This window comes from Nematolebias whitei, chromosome 21 (genome assembly GCF_014905685.2).
Source record: "Nematolebias whitei isolate Nwh7 chromosome 21, NemWhi1, whole genome shotgun sequence".
Classification (NCBI taxonomy): domain Eukaryota; kingdom Metazoa; phylum Chordata; class Actinopteri; order Cyprinodontiformes; family Rivulidae; genus Nematolebias; species Nematolebias whitei.
Window position 1 is genome coordinate 20,825,065 of NC_056518.1, and position 19,827 is coordinate 20,844,891.

The following is a 19,827-nucleotide window of genomic DNA, read 5'->3' on the forward strand; positions in this document are numbered from 1 at the left end:
GGTGAAAAATAAACAATACCAGAAACAGGAGTAAAAATAACTGAGTTACAACTGTCGATTGTCCGAAATTGTAAATGAGGTCACATTCACGAAACAAAGCATGACTTCCTACTCTTTTACTTTTAAAGACAAACGTCTACAACAGGTGTCCAGATTTTCTGCCTGCTCAACACCCAAAACACGATTTTTATACTGAAAATGAACAAACGTGAGAGCAAATGTATTTGCAGTACATTCTTGAACACATTAGAGATAACGGGCATTACAGTCTTGGCACACAAAACTGAAGAGGAAGAATAAATTCTGTTATCTGGAACATTAAAGTTGGCATTTTCATTTTTTATCCTTTATGCTACACACTCCATCTTTACAGTATTCCCTTTTAAAACAAGAACCCAGGGCAGCTGCTGAACCAAAACATTTTAAGCAGCCGTTTGTTCAGACATGTGATAAGCAGCAGACCGTGGAGGTTTCCCTTCCCATACAGAAGTTATGTGCAAATTAATTTGGGATTTATTACTGGCCAGTTGAACAAAGTTTGTCTGTGAAGTGTGAATAATAATCAGCTTTCTATTAGAGGGGAAATCAGTAGGAAGTCTACAAAGAAGCAAATCAATTAGAAGAGAATTCGTCCCTCTTTAATACACTGAAAGGAATCATCCGTTCCAGCTTGAGGATTATAAAACTGTTTCAGAAGCTGTGGGGGTGTCTCATGTCCTCAACTAAAGGCACTGTGATCATTATGCAGAGCTGAACACACAACTCTCGGCATCTATGAACAGCTCAAATACTTAAAAAAAATACAACCAAGCGTGGGTTTAGAGGGAAACCAAACTTGTCACTAGTGCTTATGTTTTGTATCAGCTTATATTGATTCAGTTTGAAGATTCTGCTTACAATGCAAGTGATTCTTCCTGATTTTTGATGCCAACTTTTCCATTATCTTGAAATAAACTCAGAATATGAAGAAACACACAAAAAAATAATTTTGAACCGCACGCCAAAGCGGAACAAATTTTCTGTCAAAATTTGGGTTCCAGGAATGAATTAAATACAAGAGGCAAGCTTGTGCCATCGGTGCACTACATTCCTCTGGTTGTACAAATGTACTGTATGAGACCAAATAAACTAGGATGAGTCTGTATGTAGAATAGTGATATGTATAGGGCAAAATCAAATTGTTGCTTCTCCCGACGACAGAAAAGCTGATAATTAGTTGCAGCGCTGAGGAGCGTAACACCTTTGAGATGAAGATGCACCCAAATCTGTGAGGTTTCACTAGAAAAAACAACCAAACTGGGGCTTTTTTGATGTTGTGGGATGTTTGTAAGGTTTTTTTTTTTTTGTCTTTTGTTTTAACTACAACAAACACAGTCACATAATACAACATCCTTCTGAAATGGCAAAAAGAGAACAGAAAAAAAGTTCTCAGCCACAACAAAACGGAGCCTGCAGAAGTAAAAATGTCAAGAGAACGAATGGAGGAGAGGGGCGAGGGGAAAACAGAAAAAAAATAAATAAATAAAAATTAAAAAAAAAAAAAAAAAAAGATCGTTCACTTTTTGAGGGGTTGGTAAACAGAAGCGTTGGGGTCCAAACCAGAGGGATTGGTGTCCATGAACTTTGAGGAGTAGTGAGGGGCCACGGGGGTCATGCTGCTGGTGTCGGCTGTGTAAGAGATGCTGGGCATGACGGCCATCACTTCTGCGATCTTCTGCTTCAAGTCTTTGATCTCTTGGTCCTTCTGCAGGATCTGACCTGAAGTCCGACAAATCAGGTCACATTCAGATAACAGAGGTCAGAACAAATTCACAAAAAGACCATTTAGGCTGTAATTATTACACGTGTATAAACAGTCAGTAAACCTTGTGCAATCTCCAGCTGTCTCTTGGCGTCTCCGAGTGCAGAAAAAAGGTCCAGTTTGATCCTGGTCTCTGCACTCAAGCTGTTTTCGAGGTGCTGAGTTTTGTCCTGCATTGCTGACAGTGCTGACATTAGCACCTCTGTGTCTTTTTCATTTTCCTTATATTTATGAAGTTCCTGGAAGTAAAACAAGAGCTGTGGTCAGACTGTTAGATGAACATTTGTGATAGGCTTCAAAGTCGGGAGTTGGTAAGCCAGTCACACACACACACGAACAAAATCAATATGGACGTCAGCGGGAAGAACTCGGATTCTGTGGACTCTGGAGATAGCTATTGATTTACATTTCACTGTCGTGGCCACACAAATATTACTTCACTCAGGCAGATTATTATAATAATCAAGGTGGCGGGGGAGACAGATGAATTCCAGCATCTGTTCATCGACTCAAATACACTGAGGAAAGCAGAAACAGCAGAATACACAGAACTGAAGGAGGCGCTTCAGATTTTCAAACCTAATCGAATGATGCAACACTAACCAGAGAACAAGTGTTGGCGTAAACACACTCAATACAATACAACTTTATTTATAAAGCACTTTAAAAACAACACCATTGGACAAAAATGCTGTACACTAACATACAAGCATGAAAACCATAAAATCAAATGAAAGTGTAAAAGTACTGGCAATGAACTGTTGAAATCATACAACAGCAAATAGTACAAACAAAACAACAGAATACACACATAAACTGAAGTTGTTGTCATTTTAATGCTACAAAAATTAACTCAATAAACCTACCTGAACTTTTAGCTCGAGCTCTCGTATCTGGTCCTCCTTCAGCTTGATGTCCATTGTTAATTTTTTACACTCCGTTTCTAATTCTGTGATTCGTCGCCTCAGCGTGTCTGTGCACTCTCCTCTGAGGAAAAAGAACAATGAAATAAATTACCAATATGAACTCAAGAGGTATGAAAGCAGAAAATGACATCAGTGTAAATAACAGATGAGTTAAAAGAATTAAACTGTTTAAGTGTTAGTTTCACATAGGGGTGCAGAAAATAATTTGATTTTTTTTAAAGAATCTAGATTCTTAGTTCTGGCGATTCTGAATCGATTCTAAAGGCCCATAAATCGATTTTAAAATGTGTTTAAGTTTTACATTTTTTCCACTCTTACTCCCCGCTTGGCCACCATAGAATTGAGCCGTGTAGGCCACCGTACAGCAAGCTAGTTAGCCAGCTCCCTTTATCTGAATGGAGTCTGCTAGAATTGAGGAAGGAGACAGCCCGCTTCTTCGTCTTTAATATATACTATGGTAGGCTGAAGTCTGTATTTTATGTTGAATTAAAGTTTAATATACTATGGTAGGGTGAAGTCTGTTTACTTTTGTATTTATATATTTTGAATTATTCGTCTGTGATGGACTGGAGACCAGTCCAGGTGTCCCCCGCCTCTCACACAGTGATGGCTGGACATGGGCACCAGTGACCCCCGTGACTCGTAAAGGAAGAAGTGGATAAAGATGATGGATGGATTATTTGTTCCTAGATTTTTTTTTTTATTTATTTATTTTATTCAGGCAACTAAGCTAACTTAATCCTGGTAATTTAAGTTACAGAATTTTATGCACTCCTATATCTTTTTTTCCTATTTTTTGGTATAAATATAAAATTATGCAAAACGATTTGATAAAGTAAGGAACCTAAAATGATTGTTTTAAATAACTGTTCTATTGGTTTACATTGTTGTTTAATCTTTTCAGCTCGTCAGTTACATAAATGAAACAAAATTTATGACCATTTCAATAGAAAAATCATTTCTGAATCGAAAAATCGATTTTGATTCGAATCGTGACACCAAAAATCGTAATCAAATCGAACGACACAAGAGATTCGCATCCCTAGTTTCACATGAATGGACCCCGCACCAACCTGGAAGCTGCTGCTAGTGCTACTGCTCTGGCTGCTGTAGCTTCTTCCAACTTCTTGCGCTTCTTTTCTTCTGCGAGCTGCTTCTCTGCAGTAGCTCGAGCCTCCTGCTCCACTTTGAGCCTCTTTTCCAGTTGGCCCACGGCCTGTTTGTCCTTTTGTTTCGCCTGCACAGCATTATGGAGCCTGGTGCATTCATGAACATATACAAAGAGCATGTTAGCAAACAGCAGGATGAGCCTATGTGTTCACTACTTTTTTAATTAAGGAAATGAGTTGCATAACGTACTTGTTCTGCAACAACTCATTTTCCTGGCGCAGCTGACCCAGCTCGGTGCGAATGGAGCGCTCAGCGCTGCCCAGCGAGCCAATCTGGCTGCGTAGATCCTGCTCCACCTGCCGGCTGGCCTGCAAGTCCGCCTTCAACTTTTTAATATCCTGCTCCAATCTGTGCCAGGTAGACGCATAAACACGGGACGCAAACATTTTGTAATACATGATTGTAGCTTGAAAAAAAAACATTACTTTTTCATTAAAATTCTGCTCCCCTTCATTTTGAAGCAGTAACAGACGTTTTCTCTTGCCTATTTGAAGTCCTTGAAAACTTTCAACATTATTTTTAAGAGATAGCCATTACCCGTTATACATCACCCTGAGATTTTAAAGTGAACACTGATGCTGCAGATATTGGTTTGAACCTGTGCTGTTTATAAGCTGTTATAACAGTCGTTCAGAAAAATCTGAAACCAAATTGTCAAACTCGGGATTTTTCAGAGCAAACATAAAGATGCACAAGAACCATGAGTACTGTGAATAAGGCATGAGCCTTCTTCTTACCTAACAAGTCCTTCTGGTTTTTTCAGCTCGTTGTTGGGGATACAGTTGTCTGTTGGATCCTTGTGTGAACCCCCTGATGTCCCCTTCCCCACTGGTAACTTATGCTTCTTATCGTTTTTCCCTGTGGAAGAGGACTGTGCAGAGGAGGGCACGCTGCCATTTGTGGCGCTATAACCACGTGGAGAGGAATTGAGTATTGCAGCGTTGCTGCTAGCATTTTTGTAATTTTTTGAGGAGGATGATGAGGAGGAGGAACTGGATGAACTGTTGTCTTCTTTAATCAACAGGTTCTCTGTGCTTCCCAGCTCTGTGGTCAGTCTCTTGTTGTTCATATGGTTCTCAATATACTCCATCTCTGGGATTTTAGAGTCCACTAATGATGGAAGGATGCTGTTGTGCTGCTTTTTATTTTCCCCACTGTTTCTTCCTTCTTTCCCTTTTTCTTTATACTCCAGCTCAGGCAACGGCGTTGGCACCTTTTTATTGGCTGGGCCGCCATTCTGTGACACTGGAGGTGTGTCTACTTCAGATATTCCTTTAGCTGCAGCTGCTATATGAATAAAGAAGAAGGAAATACACAAAATACATGACATTATTACTTAAAGTATATAAGAAAACATTGACACAGAATTATTTAGGTCTTATATTGAAACCAAATGTATCCAAACACAGAGGATCCACATCTGCCATTCTGTAAATTTGTTTGTTGATGGTGAACTAATTTAAAAAAAATCTTCCAGCGACTTTTAGTCTGGAAAACAGAACTCGTTACGAGTCTTTATCTATCACAGCCAATGACAATGTCATGATCGCTGTGTGCACAGTGTGTTTGCTTAAACTGTGCAACAGGTGCACCTGCAACCATAGATTTTGATTAGAGAAGGTTTACACTGCAGATGTGAGTTAACACATTAAAGACTTGTTTGAATTAAAATAAAAAGATGCACAACAAAACAATATAATTCTATTTCAGCTTAGCTTTCAATCATCTAATGGCATGAAGTGACACAGAACACAAAGAGAACTTTAAAACACACAAAGCTGACAGTTATAACATTAGTTTTACTGAAACTACAACCAGATTTAAATAGCTGTAATATCAACTAACCAATCTGTAAATGCACTAAAATAAATAATCAGTACTGAATATGTCTAAATGATTACTCATTTTGTCTTGTTCAGCTGACACAAAACATCACAAAGCACCTCAGCCATCACACGTCTGTCCTCAATAGCTTCTGTTGTCATCAGCGAAACAAAACTAATCCAACTTCATAATGTTTATATTGTTTTAAACTTAACTTTAAGCTTCAGACTGTAAATGTTTAGTGAACGTGATAAAACTTCTGGGAGCCTATTTTTATAATTTGGCTCACCAGTGCAACCTTGAACTTCTACCAGATGTGACGAGGAGGATGGAGCAGTAATCTATGTGTCTTATATGAACGAGACGAAGCAAACAGTTACCACAACCCTCTTGTTTTTACAATGTCAGAATAATTATCAGTCTGTCTGCTCAGTTAGCAGCGTATTATTGATTTTATCTTCCGTCTGTACACTTTGAAGTACCTCCAACTCCTCTTTCTCCTTTATTACCCTATTTTAGATTAAATATTAAGACTACAGTAAAAAAGTTAAACTATTTAGTTCATGTTTCACTTTCAGTAGATTCTTTGCAGAAAAAAATAGTTTGCTGACTCAACCCCAAAAACGAAACAGAAAACCCTGATGAAGTACAACAACTTCACAAACTCTTCAATAACCACTGTAGTGATAGAACAGAGCTTTGTGTGTGTAAGCAGTACAAGAGGGTTCAATCATACCTTCTTCTGCTTCTCGCTCTTGCCTCTGAAGCATCTGTTGCTCGGGAGGCAGAGCCTGCTGTAGCAGTTGCATATAAAACTCGTTTTCCTTCTGCACCTCCTTCTGTTTTCTCAGGCGCATTTTATAACTAACGTAACTCTTGAAGCCAAAGCCCAAGGTGACCACGGGATAGCCAATGCTACAGAGATGGACACAAAAGTAATAAGTTTCAGAACTAAATCACGATTTAAAACATGTTTTCAATGTATTATGTTTCAGGAGAATGCATTGTAAAGCAGACAAATTTCAAAATAAAGGTTAACTAAATGTGCTTCATTATTTGATTCAAAAGGTTTCAGGAAAAGCATACGCTTCAGACATCAGTAACACTTCTCATGGAAGTACAAACTACATGCAGAATGGACCCTTAGATCAGTTTTTTGTAAGTTCATAGCTTGGATCACAAATTTGTTTAGAAAAGAGCTTAATGTTCAGTCACATTAAGTCTTATAAAAATCACACTTCTACATTTTTAGTCATCTTGGCAGTAACAATGGCATAACACCATCAGTTTCCTGAAAGTGATACCCATCTCGGCTTCAAATGCAACAGATGCTTACCAATGTGCCGCAAAAGGACGACACAAGTCCACATGAAAGTTCTTCAGGTCTTTGAATCTGATGGCTGCCTCTATGTACACAAACAGTATCCATAGAGACACAGTGGGGAGACACACACCTCTCTCTGGACAAACAAAACAAAGCACAACAAAGATGTCAGTACTGTATGTCAAACCTGAACTATTTCAATAACAAGAGCTATTCAAAAAATGATCCAATACTTTATTATCTACATATTATTTAATAAAACAGTGGCAAATAAGGAATATCATGTTGCATCAATGTGACGCTATAAATGTGTTTATGTCTAACAACACTATATTTCTATTTGTGTTGGCAAAATCAAACTTTAATCATAACAATAAAGATTATTATTATTAGTTAATGAACACAACTACTACACTATTTTGAAAAACGTTTAACTTCTCTAGCTAAGGTTTTTCTTGCCGTGCCATTGTCTATACACACACAGTGTGCCCGGATATAGACTCCATTGTTTTTTTGGCAACACCACACTCCAAACATTCAACACCGAGCTGCGGAGTGCCACAAGATATTAATACTCCTGTGACATCTTATAGTTCTGAATGTCTGAGATCATTCCTCCTCCTCCCCCTACAGGCACTAAAATTTCAATGCGACACCTGGCCTTTGGTCAACACGGGCAGATGCCACTAAATCAGTCTGACAGCTAATCTGCAGAGCGCAGCTCACTTACATACAGCATGCAAAATTCTGAGAAATAAAATATAAATTTGTAAGCAAGACAACACCGTGTGCATGGGTCTTACACAACACTTTTCACACCTGCTTTTTTATGAAGCATTCAACACATATTGGAAGAATTTGTATGAAACAAGGCTTAAAAGGATGTTTTATTTAGTCTATCACTTAAATAAGCAGGAATAAAAAAAATTTAGACACAAACTCACTACCAAAAGATACGTTCAACATCTGATATTCCCAAACTTAAAAACATTAAGGACACCAAACACAGGAAGTCTTACCTGTGTGCCAAACATACTGGACCCACACATAGGTACTGGCAGCAAAGAACAGCCATTGCACTGGGATGAAGAGGAGGCAAATGATGTCCGAGGTAAACGCCACACAAACAAAGAATACTGAGAAGGCCTGCAGCAGAAAGAAGACGTTTCCATGTACTTTGCGATAACAAAAATATAAGAGAAGCTTCCTAGTTTTTGTACTCAAACAAAATTCCAGTTTTAAAACCAAACTTTTTCAAAACAGCAAAAAAAGCATAAATTCACATGATTTACTGACACTAATAAATGTTGGTGGAAAAAACTAGAATGCCATATTTAAATTGCTTATTTAAGTGAAAATATGGTAAAACTTACTCTGCATTTATGAGCAATAAGCAAGGTCAAAAAATATAATTAAAATTAGCATTTTAATTTGTCACATCTCTCAAACAGATACCCACACAATACATTTAAAAAAAGAACAAGCTGTCCAGTACCATTCAGGGACTAAAGGTTAAGTCAAACAACAATAAATAATCATTCTTATACTAAATTTAGGTATTGGGTTGATTGATTAACTGAAAGATTGATCATAGAGAATCTATGTATAAAAGATTAAAGTAAAATGTCTTGTTTTGGAAATTGAATAGTACGCTTATTAAATTATTATTAAATTAAATTATGGCTTTTATTGTTATTTTATTATTATGGCTTAATTTTTTTATACATCTACACTGCATTATGGAAAAGTCTGTGTTGTGCTACAAATCTATTGTTTTAATAAAAATAAAAGATTAATCAAAAAAAAGTTGCTCCCATGCTTGATTTTAAGCTGCTTGAGAATGCAATACCGGTAATTGTGATGGGCCTAATTTCTGCTAAAAGATCTGAATTTTTTTTATTACACCTAAGGCATTCGACATAAAAACAATTGGCAAGTCTTCGAGTGAGTTAGTTCACTGCTGCGACCCCTGAGGAAGGGAGCAGCCAAAAGATTACACCTAAATGTCAAAACTACTCTGCAGCTGCTCTAGAACTCAGCTTGTTAGATACAGAGGAAGTTACTTGTAGCTTCTTAACTTTGACCAAACTCCACTCAGTTACTTTAACGATAATTGAACTAATCATGCACATACAAAAAAGTAGAAAAAAAAACCTGACAATTCAAATGAAACAAGTTTGCATTTATGAGTGAGAGCTTCCATATGTTTGGTAAAATCATAGATGTTCTGTAATGAATGTAGCGTATATGTGAACCTGTAGTTTTATTATGGTAACTTTACCCTGTCATATATTACTTGCATTTCTTTTAGTTTTATTGTCATATTTGTTTTAATGTAGGATTACTTAGAATACAAAAGATGCAGCATTGGTTTTATAGCATAAATGGTATCAAATCTGCACACCACATATCTAAATTCTGAAAGAGCACATAGCTCAAATGGTCTTCTCTACAAGGGTCTCTCAGAGATTATATGTGGCCTTTGAAAAGCTTGTTTGTGTACATCCTTCAACTTTATTACAACATTATAAATGTTTGTTAATTACTACTCACCAGTCCCTGGTATCTAAAGGAGTCATATACACTCCGCATGAAGAGCCAGAAAGGCCAGAGGTACTCAAACCTGAATTCAAGTACAAAGTCTGCCAGTAGCACTAGTGCCCACACCACCAGGAACTTCAGGTACAGGAAAGTACTAAAAATTGAAAAAGAGAGAAAGTAGATTTATCTACCACAAACACACTGTCATTTGACAACAACACCCATCTTTATGCTCTACACTTTTACTGGTATATTCATGCTGACCGTTGTGTGGGATGACTCAAGTGTAAGAGATGTGCCTGGAGCCTGTTTGGCAGATTAAATGTGAGTGTGTGATGCACTTAGTCCAAGCAGCTTATGTTAAATTATGGATAAAAACACAGTCATACTTTTGGAGACAGTATAAGAGTGTTCTACGGTGCTCTGATTTGAGTATGTGGATATCATGCAAACTTATCCAGTGTTGTAAATCTAGCTCACTAAATACCATTGTTTCATTTTCTTTGTATTTTTATTAATATAGCTACCTCTCAGTCACATAAAATTGCAAAATGGTGCGATTTATTCTCATTTCTCAAAGTTAAACCATATTTGACTACAGCTCATTTGAGATGTGTTTATGACCTGTTAAAGATCATAGAGACATATCTTTAGACCTTAATGTTGAACTGCAGGTTGATCAGATATAATGGAACCTGTCAGGACAACCTGGTTTAAACACCAGGGTCCCCAGAAGTCAGTGACCCAAGTTAGCTTTACTAAACAGGAAGCAGCTCGAGTTGACAGATGTCGATTCATGTGGGCAAGAGTTAGTCTGAATAGTTTTGTTATAACGATCTGTGGCTTATATGATTAAAGCTATTGTAAAACAAGTCCTGTGATAACGTTCAAAACAGGCTGTTTTGAGGCCTAGCAGCACAGCTAGCTCAACAGCTAACGTTACCTGCTAGTGTAGAACGACAACAAAGCTAGTGCGGCTAGGTTAACGGTTTATCCAGCGGTGGGAGTTCACTGCACTGAAAGTAAATCTAGTCCCTGCTTGGATATGCTCCTGTGAAGAAGACCTATTCCGTGGCTCCATAAGTTACCTGCCGTAGATACCCTCGGTGATTCGGTTCCGTTTTAACGGCCGTCTTAGTTTGCTGCAGTCCGCATTGCGCCGCTTCATCCTCCTCCCCTTGGCTTCGGCCTTCGAGTAACAGCTATAATCTTATCCAGTTTTATAGTGTATACGGACAAAAATGATAAATAAAATGACTGCTGTGTATCTCGCCGTTATTAATATTTTTTACCACCGCTGAACACAAAGAAATAAATAAAGGACTCTGTTCTAGACCCTCCTCTTTTTCTGTTAGCGCAGACTCAATACACACAAACCGCGCTGTGTTTTACATACGTCTAGCTGTCAGACGGGGACTGACCAATCAAATTGTCCGCAGCGGCTTCTTTATTTGACTGACGCAGACGCAAGCCAATCAGCTTTCAGCAAAACCGCTCGTTCAGCTCGTCCCCCGAGGAAGAACGTGAAGGCTGCATTTGGAATTGCTGGCCAATTAACCAATCAAATCTTTGTGTACAAATCGGGGAATAGCTGATTAACCAATTAAATGAGCGAGGGGGCGGGCTTTTACAAAGGTTTATGGCTGTGGTTTATTATGAGGAAGAAACATGCAGTCTTTGGCGAAAAAAAATCTTTGTGTCACTTCAAAAAACATCCACTTTAACAGAGAGAGCTATTTATATCAGGGCCTTTGTGAGTAGATCACTACATGAACATGCTTGGCCCAAGGCGTTAAATCCAATTTACAGTGCACTGTGAAAGCAAACATAGCTGTTTGACAACAAATAAGGATGTAATTTACAAGTTACTTATATCAGCTTTACTGTTTAAATTATAATAAAAATTTAGTCTTAGAAAATTATGGAAAACATTTTGAAAAGTTATGACCACCCTAAAATCCCAATCTTTAAAAATTAAATTAAAAGTATAGTCATTTTTTTCATGATTACGTTTGTGTGTGTGTGCGTGTGTGTGTGTGCGTGTGTGGACAAAAATGTCCTCATGTCCAGCTGCTGATAAAGAGCTGTGCTGGTTGCGCCCACTTTTAAGCCCATCTCTGTTGTGACCGATTATGCGTCAGATGCAGAAGTGCGCAGAAAACCTCTCCAATGGCTCCTAAATACGCTCCAAGTCTGCGCTCCCGTTTGGCCCCTCTGTTGCTTTGTCTTCAGACTGGATTCATCATCTTGTCTGCCTTTTACTTTGAAATCAAAGAAACAGGTGATAGGCATGCTTTCATCAACTTTTACCCAGGTGAGTTCTTAAATCAAGTGGAGGAGAAGACAGTCAGAACAAGACATTTTATCAAGTTAGTGTAACTTAAACGTGATGAATATTGTTTTCAACTAACTTGCACATGCCAGTTTTGTTGACGTGCATGCAGAGTCTGAGAGCCTCTCCTCTCTTGCAGAGTACCAGGATGTGAATGTGATGGTCATTCTGGGTTTTGGCTTCCTGTGCACCTTTCTCGTGCGGTATGGTTTCAGTGGCTCTGGGTTCAACCTCCTTGTTGCTGCCATTGCCACCCAATGGGGAATTATACTGAACGGCATTAAGTTCTGGTATTACACAGGAAAGATAAGGGTTGATTTGAAAAGGTAGGATGTCTTGTTTTAACATCAGACCCATTGTATTTTTAATTTTATGATGTAAGGTTTGCACTGTGCTGACTCCAAAGAGATCTTTTTTTATAGCATTGCTGTTGCCGAGTTGTATGCAGCTTCAGCACTCATTTCAATTGGAGCCGTGCTGGGGAAGACCAACCCAGTCCACCTCACCCTCATCGCCCTGCTGGAGGTGTCAGGGTTGGTCCTAAACGAATGGCTCCTCCAGACTCTCCTGAAAGTAAGCACCTGCCCCCAGATTTCCACCCTATGTTGTATTTTCAGTGTACTTGGCAACACATGCTGAGTTCTTGTGCCTTCAGGTGAGACCTCTGAACGGCATCATGCTGCTTCACGTGTTCGGGGCCCTCTTTGGACTCATGCTGATGTGGATCCTGAACCGGAAAGGCTCAGAGCAGGGGTTTGAAAAAGAGAAGTTTGACAGAAAATCAGGATTGTTCTCCATGTTGGGTGATTATAACCGGCTTTTCTCCTGAATGTTTCATTTCAAACCACTCTAAAATCAACATTTTGTTGGGTGTGGTCTTTGTTCTCCAGGCACTTTGTTTCTCTGGATGTTTTGGCCCACTTTTAACTCGATGCTTGTGGACGACCGTACTCCTTGGAGGAAGCTGGGGGCTGTGAGCAGCACCTACCTGGCCCTTGCTGTTAGTGCTGTAACGGCAGCTGCAGTATCTGTGCTCTGCAACCCAAAGGGTAAACTCAACCTGGTACGAGCTGACGTTTTAAACGGTAACATTAAGCAGCTTCATAGACAAAATCACGGTAAACCCAAAAATCAAACGAGTCCATCTACACTTGATATACAGGCTTGTTTTCTCTGCTCAATCAGATCCAGTTGCAGTCAAGCATCCTGGCAGGTGGCGTTGCCGTCGGAGTTTCTATATCAGCGATACATCAGCCTTGGGAAGCCATGACAATCGGATTCGCTGCAGCCATTATATCCACTATTGGATTCAAATATCTTAAGGTTTTTGCTTTTTTTTCAATTTTCTTGGGGAAAAAAAAAGTCCTCCTGACATCATAACCCTCATTTATTCTACAGACGCACATGCTCATTGCGTTCGAGTGCCATGATACCTGTGCCATCATGAGCACACACGGACTCCCAGGTCTGCTGGGATGGCTCGCACAACTCGTCCTGCAGATTAAAGCCTTTGACGATCACACCCTGTAAGAATGCAACCAGCAGGTTAACAAACAGGTGGTGTGACAACCCTGCAGAATTGTTTCATTTACATTTCAGGGCGATCCGATTTGCTGTGTTCCACATTTGTACTCTCTTCATCACAGTCACCATAAGTCTGATCATGGGAATCCTAACAGGTATATCTTCTTAGTACGCTTTCTGCTATTAACAAGAGCTCTGGTTAAAGCTATCATACTTATTTTAGAAATAATTTAATGGATAACGACTGGTTCTGCCATTTGTACTGCACGATTCTTTGTACTCTGAAGGATTTCTACTCAAATTGAACCTCTGGAGACCCGCTCAAGACAATAAATGCTTTGATGATCAAGCTTTCTGGGAGGTATACACTGGTATTGTTGTATTTTTCTTTAGCAACTTAAATTTATGAAGCTGTTTTGAACAAATTTTGTGCTTTTCTAGTTTCCCCACCTTGCAGAGCGCAAGTAGGAAGAGCAAGAACGAAGAGAAAGAAGTGATGTTCTGAATCTGATCTTGAGAAAAGCATCGAATTTTAGCATCAATTCTAACCACTGTATATAATTTTATACACACTTTCTTACTTTTACTAAATATAGTTGTCAGATATATTTGTGCGAATGGACTGGATTGTGAAAAGAGGAATGCCAGACTGATTTAGTGCGCAGTAAGTTTAATGCTGCAAATGTAAGAAACTGATAAATGTTACAAAACCTATGGAGACGAGTTGCATCTAAATGGAAATCTTTTTTTTTTTTTTTTTCCCAAAACACCCTATTGTTGTGAAACTCTTTGCTGACTTCAAATCTGTAGTGTGGGCTTATAAAATCCAATAAATCTGACTACCGGTAACTTCATGGCTGATGAACTGTTACTACAAGAAAAATACAAATGATCCCATGGCCAAGTTTAATAAAAACCATTCGCTGTTACGAAACTTTGCTCATTGTGATAATTTGTACCACAATTCTTTAATTCTCACTCGGTCATCGTTCAAATTAAACACTGTTATAATAGAAAAGAAAGTCTACCCCACAGGAAAGTTGTAGCAAAGCTCCCATATTTACATTCTGTTATACACACACACAGGTAAACCACTTTAAACAACATGGCTGCACAGTCTGCGTGCAAACAGACATTTAAAGATGTGCCACCATTGAAAAGGTTTAACATTTCAAGAAACCTATGAAGATTGTGCTTAGTTATGATTTAGCTAATATACAGCAGAGCACATAAATAAACATTTTAATGGGGAAAGCAAAACAAAAAAAGTGTTTTTACATAAAGTGAATAACAGTTGAACTCTCATACAGTATAGGAAGCAGAGTGTATAATTGTAGCCGTACAGTCACACAGTCCTTTACTGCCAAAGATCCTCTGTGCGCCCAAACTTGAAGACCAAACCCCTAAATTAAGAAAAAATAAGGTTAGGCTCACCATGTTGCTATTTGCAGAATTATTTGTAAGAAATCAAGTAAATATGTTATTAACTTACCCAAAGAAAATGAAGGCATTTTGGAAGAAAATGGCAATACCCGGGTACACAGCAGGCTTCTCTGCAAAATCAAACCGTTACAGCAAGATTACAAACCTTCACATCTTATTTTCCACCTGTATTATATTCAAACATCTACCGCAAAAGTTTCAAGAAGTGCTTCCACATTGCTCAGCACTAAAAAATGCTTCATGTCACACCCCTAAACTGACAGCTGAGCACCGAGGGCAAACTGTTGCGCTGAGTAGATAAACAGCACTTACGAGGCACTACAAATCCTCCAAAAAGAATCCACATGGAGGCAATGAGGGAACCGAAAGCCAACATGAAGCCAATAAAGAGCCACACTCGAGCGCCTGCGAGACAAGATAAGGAAGGGCGGTTCACTTGGTGATGAGACGTAGTAAATTTACTGCTTGAGTTGTAAAGATAATGCTAAATATTAGCCAAAATTAGGTATAGGAATTTAAAAAGGACCAAAAACTAATAGAAAACATTTTCTGAAACATTGCACCCCATCATACACATACAAACCTGTCTGTCCCATGCAGCCTTCACTATAGCTGTCTCCTCTCACCTGGCCGTTAGAAACAGCATTTATCCTACACAAGTCAAATAAAGGAATTTAAAGTTACAATAGCACTAAATATTGTTTCTTAAATTTGGTCAGGCGATGGCAAAACAAAGGTTTCAAACCACAATCTGAAATTTGGTGTGACTGAAAACATCGTTTTCAGCTGCAGGCACAAGACAACGCTCTGCTCCATTGATATGCAGATTGATTAGTTGTTATCGCATCATAACAGATAGCAGCCATGCAAAAAAAGCTGAAGTTGATAAGAACGATGGCTGAAATCATTAGCATCTAACGTCAAGAGTTCCTAATTAAACAGAAACCATAGAAAAGCTTGACGTAATCCTCACATGACGAACTACAAAATGAGGCCATGTGATGACCGCTACGAGTTATTAATGGCGCTCTAAGCTTAAAGCTCGACGTGTTTACACTTTAAGGTGTATTATACAGAATTATTTTCTTACATGAGGAAGGCCACTGTTGCGATAACACCACATGTGTGATAGGCGTGATGAAATTCTCCCTGGTCTGGATATTTCACGGCTGCGTCAATGATAATCCACCAACCTGTGAAGAACTGAAACAAGATTCATGTGTTGAAATGGAAAATAAACCCCGTTAGGCACATTTGATCATAAACACAGGTAAAGCAGTATACACTACCCTTCTGTTGACATGTATGACAGAACTCAGGAAATCTGTGTAAATACCAGAACTCCAGCAGCTATAGATGCGATGGTGTTTCTCCGTTCTCCCCAGTCAACATTGCACTCACAGTCTCCACAGCGGATTCCGTCCATAAATCCCGACATGACTCTGGGAAATGTCCATAAAAGCACAAAAACAAATCAATAATCGGTCACGCGTGTCGTCACACAACGAACAGGTAAAGGTAAAATGACCCTGAAGGTGCCATGGAGTCTGATGAACTGCGCAGTCGCTGTAGGGATGATGCTAAATCTTTTTGCTCGCCAGCGCCAACAAGCTCTACTGTAACTCGAGATTTACACCTCAAACCAGCACATTTGTTACAATAATTCGATGACAATAGGGTGAACGTGTGCTGTTAATAATTTGTGGAACAGAAAATACTTTTAAAGCATAAAACGGTTGTGTCGTCGCACTCTTTTGTCCCTCGGCTTTGACGCTAGCAAACGTTTCCTTGAAGGTTTCTTGTTACAAAGTCCTGACCAACAACATCACAAACCAACACTGACAGCGGTAGTTACAAATAAGAGCAAGCAATAAATCGTAAGAGTTATGTTTTGAAGTAACTTTCAAAGGATATTTACCTTTTAATGTTCGTTTTATAACGTGAACGCTTTGGTTAAAACGACACTTGGCTTCCGACAAAAACGCTCACTGGTGCACATGCGCAGTTCATCCACACCCACTAGATGAAAAAAGCCTTTGTTGATGGTGCCTTCAGGTGACGAGCACAAAATGAGAATTTTTGGTCGAGATAAAAACTCACAAAACGCATGTTTTACATAACTGACGTGTTAGAGATTTAAAATACATAGATATTTAAAATACAAAACTGCTGTCTAATGTGTATATTTTTACCCAGTGCCATTCTAATTTTTTCCCAAGAAAATCCTTCATATTTTACCAGTTAACACACTTGGCTCAATATTAAAGTGAGCAAAAATGATTAATTCGTTTATACACTGAAAACACAACCATTAAATGTATATTCACTAGGCAATAATACATAAAATTATCAAAATATAATTTACATAAAACGCGTGCGTGTGAAAGATTATTGAGAAACGTTTATTTTCATGCTTCTTTATTTGGATTTATTGCTTATGACTAGGATTCCAGCTAAATTAAAAAAAAAGGTTAAATCAATGTTTCATTGGAAAACAACAGTTTCATCTCAAACAAGAACCTTTAGAAAAAGAAAAAAAAAACATTGTAATAAAGATTTGAAGAGTTGATATACAGCAATGCAAATACGTACTATGAAGAGGCTACATAGAAAATACATTAGAGGCTATAAAAATAGTCAATATAGTTTACTGATAATCACTTGCATATAGAAATTATAGAAAAGCTGTGATTTCAAGTTAGTGGTCTATATAAAACATATGGATTTTATTTATTTTTTTTAAAGAAAATACAACATAAAAATGTTATTACTGCCGTGCTTTTAATTATTGAGCCATTAAACTCATCAAGCAGTGGGCAAAGCCAGGCTGACAATTAGCTTAAAAGACTCCAAGCAGCTGCAGGGCGACAGATATGGACAGGATGATGACGCCAAAGTATCCAATGTAACCATAAGCACCATTCATCCTCTTGGCTGGATCTGGAACAAAACAAAGCATTTAGTGGTATTGTTAAAAACATCCTGGAAAAAAAATCCCATAATTTAGTCTCTTGTAGCTCAACAAGGGTCATCATTACATGTCTTTCTTTAGTAACCTTTAACTTATTTCCTATCTTGTGTAAATAATTAAACAAAGCAAGGTGTGGAGCAACAATCACGCAAAAGCAAACACTGAACTCTGACTTCTAAAATCTGGGCTTGAGCCTTTGCACCTTAAATATCATTTTGTGCAACTACAAGACAAATAATGCTGCAGAATCTCACTTCCTGTGTAGTAGCCCCAGGCATAGGAAAACCTACTGGTCACCCAAATGGCTCCCAGCACAGCTGCAGATAACTGGAAAAAAAAAAAAAAGAAAGTGTGCATTAGAATCAGGAAAAAAGTGCTTAGTCATTGTGACACAGCCAGAGTTTTCTATTGACGTGTCTCTGCTATCAGTAAAATTTAAGTCAAAGATCACAGGGAGCGGCTTCTGCACCTTCATCCGTGACCACTTCAGTGAGTGCACCACCAAAAGGTGATGAAACACCCTGTAGGTGTGAGTGATTAGGCATGTTACGCAATTGCAAATACCGGATAAACGAGGGCTGCAATGGTTTGGAAAACGAGCCACTGGGGGTACACCTCCAAGGTGTTCTGGTGGGCTCTCTGGATGCAGTTGAAGACCTGCTCCTTGTCGCTGTACATGGTGGGGTACTGCAATATAAAGCACACACACGACACGAGACGCTTTCGAATAACTTATAAACACGTATAAAACAGGTTGCTCGCAAAAAAAATAAAAGAGTGTTTCGTATTTTTCCCCAGTAAACGCAAGTTTACCGTGACGTTGTATTTTTTCCTCGCGCCTCCAACCTTGACTGCTAAATAACCCAGCATAATCCAGCTGTACAGGTAAGTAAATATGACATATCCGAAGCTGGAGGGCAACAAGGTGAGGATATCCATCTCTAAGCAGCGTCTGAGCAGCGAGCAAGCTTCAAGTTCGTTGTACGATCAGGCGATAGACTATGTGAGGAGTTTATTACGTTCTGTCTCTTCTTCTCGCACAGCTACGTCTGCCCGACTATGTTGCAGCTGCGCCCTCTATCGACTGGAAGGAATTACTGCACCAAACCTATGCGCGTTCTTTGGTTTTTCTTTAGCGGTTACCAAACAACATAAATTGTGTATTACTGCCACCTTCTGGTAAAAATCAGAATAACTACCTATTGTGTATGATTGTTTTTTTAACTATGAAAAACAAGTACAATGAAGTAATGCAATTCACTCTAAAAAGTGCATGGTAGAGGCAGACTGGGAACATCAAAGCAAAAACTGATTAAAGAATGATAAGGTAAAAATAATACAAAAATAAATAAACTATAACAAGGGTATATATTTTAGGATTAGCATGCATTAGTGGGCAATTCCATTAACATTTCATACAGTATATGTTTCAATATATTTCAGAGATTTCAAATATAATTGGAATTCAGAAAAAAAAATGTTAAAAACGGGACGTGATTTTATCACTCTCTATGAATAAAGAATTTTGCCAGACCAAAAAAAAAAAAAAATCAGATTACAACCAAGTTCCATTTTTGTTTTTGTTTTTGAATAATACTCCAAACGTTACCATGTCTCTGGAAATAGATTCAGGAGGTGTAATTTTCAGGGTGATCCATCTTTGTAAGTGATTCCAAAGTATTTTGGTTTTGTTGCATTCATATAGATATGGTCTATTGTTTCTATATCCTGTTCACAGAATGAGCATTTATTGTCATCAATATTAAAACGATTTCTTAGTAGCTCTTTGGAGGGGTAAATTGCATAAAAAAATTTTAAAGTGTGTTTCTTTAACCTTTGGTTGTATGGGGAGTTTTAAATAGAGTTCTTAACATTTCAATTGATTTTTTTTTTTTTTGTTCAAATTTGCAAAGTATGTTTTTATTTATTTTCCCAGGGAATAAAGTTTCAAGACAGCTTCTAATTGTATGG

At 38.3% G+C, this 19,827-nt stretch overlaps 4 protein-coding genes across 4 annotated transcripts; 1 reads left to right on the forward strand and 3 right to left on the reverse strand.

Annotated features, from left to right (window-relative positions):
* Window positions 1–1,494: 1,494 nt before the first annotated feature.
* On the reverse strand, window positions 1,495–10,942 carry maco1b (macoilin 1b). Its single transcript, XM_037695208.1, has 11 exons — window positions 10,675–10,942; window positions 9,599–9,740; window positions 8,065–8,191; window positions 7,058–7,181; window positions 6,458–6,636; window positions 4,635–5,184; window positions 4,087–4,245; window positions 3,801–3,983; window positions 2,668–2,788; window positions 1,866–2,040; window positions 1,495–1,758 (listed from the first exon to the last, which is right to left on the reverse strand). Exons 1-11 carry the CDS (start codon window positions 10,752–10,754, stop codon window positions 1,556–1,558), a joined length of 2,043 nt encoding a protein of 680 aa, XP_037551136.1. The 5' UTR covers window positions 10,755–10,942; the 3' UTR covers window positions 1,495–1,555.
* Window positions 10,943–11,755: 813 nt separating this feature from the next.
* rhd (Rh blood group, D antigen) lies at window positions 11,756–14,076 on the forward strand. The gene is made up of 10 exons (XM_037695083.1): window positions 11,756–11,900; window positions 12,058–12,244; window positions 12,341–12,491; window positions 12,574–12,721; window positions 12,809–12,981; window positions 13,104–13,241; window positions 13,317–13,444; window positions 13,518–13,597; window positions 13,730–13,803; window positions 13,884–14,076. Exons 1-10 carry the CDS (start codon window positions 11,756–11,758, stop codon window positions 13,908–13,910), a joined length of 1,251 nt encoding a protein of 416 aa, XP_037551011.1. The 3' UTR covers window positions 13,911–14,076.
* tmem50a (transmembrane protein 50A) lies at window positions 14,035–16,897 on the reverse strand. The gene is made up of 7 exons (XM_037695084.1): window positions 16,804–16,897; window positions 16,222–16,327; window positions 15,976–16,088; window positions 15,469–15,536; window positions 15,198–15,290; window positions 14,935–14,995; window positions 14,035–14,845 (listed from the first exon to the last, which is right to left on the reverse strand). Exons 2-7 carry the CDS (start codon window positions 16,321–16,323, stop codon window positions 14,800–14,802), a joined length of 483 nt encoding a protein of 160 aa, XP_037551012.1. The 5' UTR covers window positions 16,324–16,327; window positions 16,804–16,897; the 3' UTR covers window positions 14,035–14,799.
* Window positions 16,898–17,300: 403 nt separating this feature from the next.
* On the reverse strand, window positions 17,301–18,932 carry mgst3b (microsomal glutathione S-transferase 3b). Its single transcript, XM_037695566.1, has 4 exons — window positions 18,670–18,932; window positions 18,421–18,543; window positions 18,111–18,183; window positions 17,301–17,825 (listed from the first exon to the last, which is right to left on the reverse strand). The coding sequence occupies exons 1-4, from the start codon at window positions 18,793–18,795 to the stop codon at window positions 17,725–17,727; spliced, it is 423 nt and encodes a 140-aa protein (XP_037551494.1). The 5' UTR covers window positions 18,796–18,932; the 3' UTR covers window positions 17,301–17,724.
* Between the last annotated feature and the right edge of the window lie 895 nt (window positions 18,933–19,827).

What these genes read in the sequence shown, in the direction of transcription:
- mgst3b (XM_037695566.1), bottom strand. Translation starts at nt 18,795, where the DNA reads ATGGATATCCTCACCTTGTTGCCCTCCAGCTTCGGATATGTCATATTT. An exon ending in GGAAAAAATACAACGTCACG is followed by an intron (nt 18,544 to 18,669) that starts GTAAACTTGCGT and finishes TTTATATTGCAG; the next exon opens with TACCCCACCATGTACAGCGA. An exon ending in CTGGGGCTACTACACAGGAA is followed by an intron (nt 17,826 to 18,110) that starts GTGAGATTCTGC and finishes GTTTTGTTCCAG; the next exon opens with ATCCAGCCAAGAGGATGAAT.
- tmem50a (XM_037695084.1), bottom strand. Translation starts at nt 16,323, where the DNA reads ATGTCGGGATTTATGGACGGAATCCGCTGTGGAGACTGTGAGTGCAAT. An exon ending in GCAACAGTGGCCTTCCTCAT is followed by an intron (nt 15,537 to 15,975) that starts GTAAGAAAATAA and finishes TGACTTGTGTAG; the next exon opens with GATAAATGCTGTTTCTAACG. An exon ending in AATGCCTTCATTTTCTTTGG is followed by an intron (nt 14,846 to 14,934) that starts GTAAGTTAATAA and finishes TTCTTAATTTAG; the next exon opens with GGGTTTGGTCTTCAAGTTTG.
- rhd (XM_037695083.1), top strand. Translation starts at nt 11,756, where the DNA reads ATGGCTCCTAAATACGCTCCAAGTCTGCGCTCCCGTTTGGCCCCTCTG. An exon ending in TCCTCCAGACTCTCCTGAAA is followed by an intron (nt 12,492 to 12,573) that starts GTAAGCACCTGC and finishes TTGTGCCTTCAG; the next exon opens with GTGAGACCTCTGAACGGCAT. An exon ending in GCCTTTGACGATCACACCCT is followed by an intron (nt 13,445 to 13,517) that starts GTAAGAATGCAA and finishes TTTACATTTCAG; the next exon opens with GGCGATCCGATTTGCTGTGT.
- maco1b (XM_037695208.1), bottom strand. Translation starts at nt 10,754, where the DNA reads ATGAAGCGGCGCAATGCGGACTGCAGCAAACTAAGACGGCCGTTAAAA. An exon ending in CGTCCTTTTGCGGCACATTG is followed by an intron (nt 6,637 to 7,057) that starts GTAAGCATCTGT and finishes CCATCTCTGTAG; the next exon opens with CATTGGCTATCCCGTGGTCA. An exon ending in AGAGCGAGAAGCAGAAGAAG is followed by an intron (nt 5,185 to 6,457) that starts GTATGATTGAAC and finishes TTATTCATATAG; the next exon opens with CAGCTGCAGCTAAAGGAATA.